Genomic DNA, 7,289 nt, shown 5'->3' with positions numbered 1-7,289 from the left:
CACCGACGCATATATGCGTTTCCGGAACTTCGCCCAGTGCCGCTGTCATTATCACTCATACATTTTGAACGCACATGTGCGTCGGTGGCACCTGTGGAAGTCAGGTGGCAGTGAATGCATTAACTAAGGAGGTAAGTTAATTTTATGAAATATAATTTATTGAATCAGGCGTTACTTTGCGGAGGTCCATATCAATGAACTAAAATAATTTCCTTGCTCACCCGCGACCTTACGATAGCTAAGCTTATGCAAAATATGCGTGTTCATGCAGTTCCTCCACCTCCACACTGTAAGAACACACACAAATCACACAAACCCATCTATCACCACCACCACACTACACTGACGCGTTTCGAACATGAGCAGGTAAATTTAGTTTCATCTCCCTTGCTACGGCTTGGATCTAATTTCAGCAATGGTAGTTAATAAAACATGCCTTGACAGTAAATAAATAAAAATCAAGGTAGTTTTGAAGGACGGTTAAAAAAATATTAATAATTTGTGGGTAGTTTTGTTTTGTTTCATAAAACGTTTGTGGGTACTTGGGGAGTTACAGTGACAAGTTAAAACGGTGGTTGTGGTTCGTTAGTCTAACAACTGGTAGCATGGTGTACGGTTGTGTCACTCTGAATATGAGCTCTGATTGAGTTCGAAACGCGTCAGTGTAGTGTGGTGGTGGTGATAGATGGGTTTGTGTGATTTGTGTGTGTTCTTACAGTGTGGAGGTGGAGGAACTGCATGAACACGCATATTTTGCATAAGCTTAGCTATCGTAAGGTCGCGGGTGAGCAAGGAAATTATTTTAGTTCATTTATTGTTGTAAAGCAAGATAGAGGGCAGCAGTGTAGCCCAGGTTTTGGTTGAGTCTGTGGTGCAATAATAAAACAGTGAACACGGCTATTGAGTTTTTTATATCTTCCTAAAAGTATTAATTAATTACGCTAAAAACGAGATATAACATTGGCGACGAGCGCGAAACGAACTATAAAAGTGTGTAAAAAGAAACAATAAGATCGAATTGTGTCGACATTAACTCCGTGTCTAAAAACAATCACGAAGTTCAGAAAAATGATGGCGCCGGTCGGCGTCGAATAAATGGATTTAATAGCACAACTCATCAAAAAAGGAAAGAAATCATGGATTCAAGAAAAATCTAAGAAAGAACTAATCTATATCGCAAACGAATTAGCTCAAGAAACATTATTCTTGGACACGCATTGCATAAGTGAGGTTAGAACATATTTACGAAAATACATTGATGAGATTACAAAGACAAAACAAAACACCACGAGAGACCAAGAAATTACGGGAACAAATTTCAGCATGGCGTCTATCAGTACTCTTGAAGTGTTCAGTGGTGAGAATTGGAATGCGTATCGGCAACAGTTTGAGTGTTTTGTGCTACTAAACGATATACCAGAAACAAAAAGGGTACCTTTACTTATTACCAAACTGAGTACCAAGGTGTATGAATTATTAACAACTTTATGTGCACCTGAGTCTCCGGTTAGTGAAACATACGAAAACATATGCGAAAAATTAAAGAAATATTACCACCCAGTAAAGAACTACGCCTTACATCAAGCAGAATTTCGGAAAAGATGTCAAAAATCGGATGAAAATATAGAACAATATATTATGGAACTTAAAAAACTGTCCAAAAATTGCGGCTTCAAAAGTTTAGATGATGAAATTAAAGAGAGATTATTGAATGGAAGTTTTTGTGATGCTGTGAAATTTGAGTTGTTAAAAGAGGCAGATAAACCACTAGATTTGTTAGTCAAAATTGGCAAAACAGCAGAGACAGCATATAAGTTGGTGTACACCCATGATAAAGAACATGAACAAACACAAATGTTCAAATTACAAGAAAGAAATTTCTCCCGGAACAAAAATAGTGGTCCACGGCAAAACATAGTGCCGATGAAGAAACAAAATATGACATGTTATTGCTGTGGAAAAAGTGGTCACATGAAAGTAGAATGTTCACTGCGTGAAAAATTTTGTAGTGAATGTGGTATCAAGGGACATATTTATAAAATGTGTCGGAAAAATAAAGAATTTAAAGTGAAAAATGTAAATTTAGTGGAAACTAGCAGTATGAATGACAAAGAGGGTAGTGTGGAAAAAGAGAAGACTTCTCCAGACACTGAAATTTTTGATATATTTTACTTCAGTGACAAGGGAAAAATTCCAGCAGCCACTCTGAAGGTTTCAGTGAATGGAAAAGCCTTAGAATTTGAAGTTGACACTGGTGCAGACGTGAGTACCATTACCTTAGCAGAAAAATTACAATTTTTTCCAGACTTAAAAATGGAACAGCGTAATGTGATATTTACTAACTTTGATCAGTCAACGTCAACACCACTAGGGGTAATTGAAAATTTAACTATCAATTACAAATCTGTAAAAGTAAGTAACCAGAGATTGTACGTGGTTAGGGATGGGTTGCCAAAAATAATTGGAAAAGATTGGCTCTCTTTATTGCAGTTGTGGCCCCCAAGGTTTGAACAAAAAGTTTGTGAAGAAGTAACTAAAGATAAATTAATTAAAAATTTAAAAAAACAATATTTTGAATTATTTGCGCCAGGTATGGGAGATTTTAAAGGAGAGCCAATCCACCTAGAAATGGACCCAAGTGCTAAACCAATATTCATGCCTGTCAGAACTGTTCCATTTGCTTTAAAAGAAAAAGTTAAAAATGAGATTAAGAGATTGGTTGAAAACAAGCGCATTACACCAGTAGAATACTCAGAGTGGGGTACTCCAGTTGTACCAGTTTTAAAATCAGATGGAACAGTTCGTTTGTGTGGTGATTTTCGAATCACAATAAACAAGTTTTTGCAGATCGATCATTACCCGCTACCAACCATTAATGATATTTTAATGAAAATGCAAGGTAATACCTATTTTTGTGAATTAGATTTACAAGAGGCATATTTACAAGCTCCATTAGATGAGGAGTCTCAAAAACTTGTCACTATTGTGTCAGAGGAAGGAATTTACAAATATTTATACTTGCCTTTTGGTGTTAGTACAGGTCCAGGGTCATTTCAAAGGTTAATAACTCAAAAACTGAATGGGTTAGATGTAATTGTATACATTGACAACATATATGTATATGGAAAAACATTATCTGAAACAAATGACAAATTAAAATTGGTTTTGCAAAGACTAAGTGAATCAGGATTAAAATTAAAAATAAATAAGTGCAAATTCTTTGAGGAAAAACTGGATGTTTTTGGATTTGAGGTAAATAAAAGTGGAGTCAAAATTATAAAAAGCAAAATTGAACCATTGTTATCTTTGCCATGCCCAAATAATACAAAAATGTTAAAATCGTTTCTTGGAAAAGTAAACTATTACAATAGATTCTTACAAAACATGGCAATAATATTAAAACCATTGTATGATTGCTTAAAAAAAGATCAGTTTGAATGGACAGAAGAATGTGATTATTCATTTCAAGAAATAAAAAAAGCACTTTCTAACACACCTGCTTTGTCACATTTTGATAAAAATTCAACAATAATATTGACTTGCGACTCTGCAGATTCTGGTGTAGCTGCAGTGTTATCTATAAAAGACCAGAATAATGTAATAAATCCAGTGGCGTTTGCTAGTAAAAAATTGAATGATACCCAGATGAAATACCCAATTTTAGAAAAAGAGGCCTATGCCATTGTTTTTGGAGTCAGTAAATTTTATGAGTTTTTGTTTGGACATAAATTTATCTTACAAACAGATAATGAGGCATTGGCAAAGATTTTGGGGCCCAAGTATGGCATACCAAAAATGGCAGCTCGACGGTTACAATATTGGTCAATTTTTTTAAGTGGTTTTGATTATGAAATTCAACATATAAAATCCAAAAATAATCCTGCTGATTATTTGTCACGAGTGAGTACAAATTGTAACGATGACAGCTGTAAGAGTGCTGATATTAGTAAAAAAAATTTTGAAATGAACACTGTTAATTATGTCAATAAATCTAACTTAGCTACATTGGATTGGAAAACTATTCAGGGGGAATCATGCAAAGATAAAATTTTGTGTGATGTGCTTAGATATAGTAGAGATGGTTGGCCATTGAAAAATGATCTTGGAGATGACTATGAACCATATTTTAAAAGAAAAAATGAAATCTCTGTGGAGAGAGAATGCTTGCTATGGGGGTATAGAGTGATTATACCTAAAACAGTTCAAGAAAAGGTCATGTCTGAATTACATGCTAGTCATTTAGGTATTACCAGGATGAAAGAAATTTCAAGATCATATTTTTGGTGGCCTGGCATGGATGAAAGTATTGAAAATATAACAAAAAATTGTATTATCTGTTTGCAAAACCATAAAAATCCAGAAAAAACTAAATTAACACTGTGGCCGCAACCACCAACAGTTTGGCATAGATTGCATGCAGATTTTCTTGGACCTCTGTACTCAAAAATGTTTTTAGTCGTGATAGATGCATATTCAAAGTGGCCGGAAGCATTTGTTATGGGAAATATCACGGCACAAAAAACAATACAGGTGTTTAAGGGAATTTTTGTTCGATATGGATATCCGTTGCATCTTGTCACTGATAATGGCCCTACATGGACAAGCCAGGAATTTCAATGTTTTTGCAAAAAGGTGGGCTTAAAGCAATCTTTTACTCCAACATATTATCCGGCTACAAATGGATTAGCCGAACGTTTTGTAAACTCTTTTAAATCACATATTATTAAAATTGTGGAGAGTGGTCAAAGCTTAGAATATGCTTGTAATTTGTTCTTATTTGATTACAGATGTACTGTCCATAAGACAACTGGTCAGAGTCCAGCTAAACTAATGTATGGACGAGAATTGAGATGTCGTTTCTCGCTATTGAGGCCCAATCCCGTTAATGATAAAATTGATACTGAACAAGTCAAATTAACCAACAATAGTAAGAACGTGTATAAAACATTTTTGATTGGAGATAAAGTTATGGCCAAAGACCAAAGAAAAAACCATAAAAACTGGTCTCTAGGAAAAATTGTAGACATTTTAGTACCAGGTACTACTTATGTGGTAGAAGTGGATGGACTGCAGTGGAAACGACATGTCAATCAATTACTTGAGTGTGGACAAGATTTAGATGTAATAGATACTTAAGTTTTTTTTTTTGTTTATAACAGCCAAAACTACTCCCCATGGTAGATATTTCTTTTTTTGTTTAGTTATATATATATATTTTTTTTTTTGTAAAGCGGGGGAGAGTGTTGTAAAGCAAGATAGAGGGCAGCAGTGTAGCCCAGGTTTTGGTTGAGTCTGTGGTGCAATAATAAAACAGTGAACACGGCTATTGAGTTTTTTATATCTTCCTAAAAGTATTAATTAATTACGCTAAAAACGAGATATAACAGTTTTTATTCCGAAAAAAAGCACAGTTCCCACGGGATAGCGATAAACCAATCTTAGATAGAGTCGCGGGCAAAAGCAAGAGTGGAAATAAAATAAGCCGGGGAGCATTCAGTATTGTCTAATCTAAATACCTATACATTAAAATGGCTCTATTAAATAACCATAAACATGCAAAAGCAGTAGGACAATAATATGATTTAATTGTACGTCTGATTATAAGTTTTTTTTTTTATTTTCTCGCTTCCTGGGAAAAGGATGTGCGTGTACTTGATCAAAGTTCGTAAATCGAGTCTTTAATCCTCACGACCTTGATGATTGGCAATCTAGCACCGTCCGCTTTAAGCAAAACTTTTTTCCACGCACAACTAAAATGTGGAACCAGCTCAGGGATCTTTAAAAAACAAGCCTATCAGTCTCTCAAAGGGCTGGCAACGCACCTGTGATACTAAATATTAAATATAATGACCCGGATAACTCACGTCCTTAAATCGAGTTTAGCTCGACATGTTTCAATTTAAGGACGTGAGTTATCCGGGTCATTATATTTAATATGAGTGAGTCTCACGGTAGTTTCATGTGCACCTGTGATACCTTTCGTGTTGAAAGGTGTCCATGGGCGATGGTCATTGCTTCCCATCAGGTGACCTTCATGCTCGTTTACCCCCCTTATATAAAAAATTAAATAAAAACCTTTGCAACGCTTAGAATACTAACGTGGGATCGGATCCTACGCAGCAAAAACCAACTTTGATCTCTCGTTAATTGACTGAAATTTAAATAGAGCTAGAAAAGCTGGTATCGAGTCTGTTATCGAATGTTCTTACGGTTAAGATGATAACGTAGTTTCGTCGCGAAGGGTTCGGCGGAGAGATGGGATCGCGCGGAGATGAATGTACCGGAGGAGGACGCGCCGCAGACTCCGCGGCGACGGCGGCGGGCGCGGGGCGGCGGGGCGGGGGAGGGCGCCTCCGGCCGCCAGTCCGCGCCGCGCGACACACGCGGGCACACGTGTCGTACCAGGGTCGAGCGACGCTTGCACGCCGTCGGACGGCTGTTGTTGTGACGACATCGTCGTCTCGTGGCTCCGACGACGCGCGACCCGAGAGTGCGTCGTGCTTGGTCGTTAACAGTCGAGTCGAGCTCGCTGAGCGCGGGGTGTGAGTGATACTGATACGGTGCGGTGTCGGCGGGGATGGTGACATGAGCGACCCGCGGCTGGCGGCGCTGCTGGCGCTGGTGCTGGCGGCGGGGGCGGGGGCGGGGGCGGGGCGGGCGCGGGGGAGGGGGAGGGCGAGGCGTGCGGCGTGCTGCCGGCGGGCTGCGCGTGCGGCGCGGCGGCGGGCGCGGGCGCGGGCTCGCGGCTGGCGTGCCGCGGCGCCGGCCTGCGCCAGCTGCCGCCGCTCACCGCGCGGCTGCTCGAGCTGTGAGTGTCACCGCTGCCCACGCCACTAGTCCACTACTAACGCGTGACGTCCGCGAGTGTAGCGCATATTATCGAAAGCTTAATACATTAGGGAGATGAAAGATTACTCTCGCAGCTCTCATTCACAAAGATAAGCTTTATTGCTGTGACGCTATTTCCAGCGACCCGTATCCATACGTAAGTTCGCATGATCCAATGGTCCACATTCCAGCCCAGATCGACGCTCGGCGCTGAAGGATCTACTCCGCCCCAGATAGAACTATTGTCTCATCTCCGTGTCAGAATCGACCACGCACGCTGCATAGTAAACTAAACTTTATCATAAACGAGTTTATGACGCATTTGATTATTCAACTCGCAGCTCTACCTTGCAAATGAACACGACTGCTACCGACGCTGCCGTCAGTGTACCGTCAGACAGCACAGCAACTAGTTAGGTACAGTTTTAGCGGACATACCTAATCCCACGCATGTTAAATAG

The 7,289-nt window shown here is 39.3% G+C and overlaps 1 protein-coding gene across 1 annotated transcript in view; it reads left to right on the top strand.

Annotated features, from left to right (window-relative positions):
* Positions 1–2,100: 2,100 nt before the first annotated feature.
* The window catches only part of LOC141435918 (uncharacterized), a 49,491-nt gene continuing 44,302 nt past the window's right edge, over positions 2,101–7,289 (top strand). The window contains exons 1-2 of the mRNA XM_074098755.1: positions 2,101–2,262; positions 6,669–6,808. Coding sequence (XP_073954856.1) covers positions 2,101–2,262; positions 6,669–6,808 — 302 coding nt within the window. The remainder of the gene's footprint in view (positions 2,263–6,668; positions 6,809–7,289) is intronic.

Source organism: Choristoneura fumiferana, chromosome 15 (genome assembly GCF_025370935.1).
Source record: "Choristoneura fumiferana chromosome 15, NRCan_CFum_1, whole genome shotgun sequence".
In the NCBI taxonomy this organism is placed as follows: Eukaryota; Metazoa; Arthropoda; class Insecta; order Lepidoptera; family Tortricidae; genus Choristoneura; species Choristoneura fumiferana.
The sequence above is the reverse complement of the archived record's forward strand: the minus strand, read 5'-3'. Positions and strand labels throughout refer to the sequence as shown.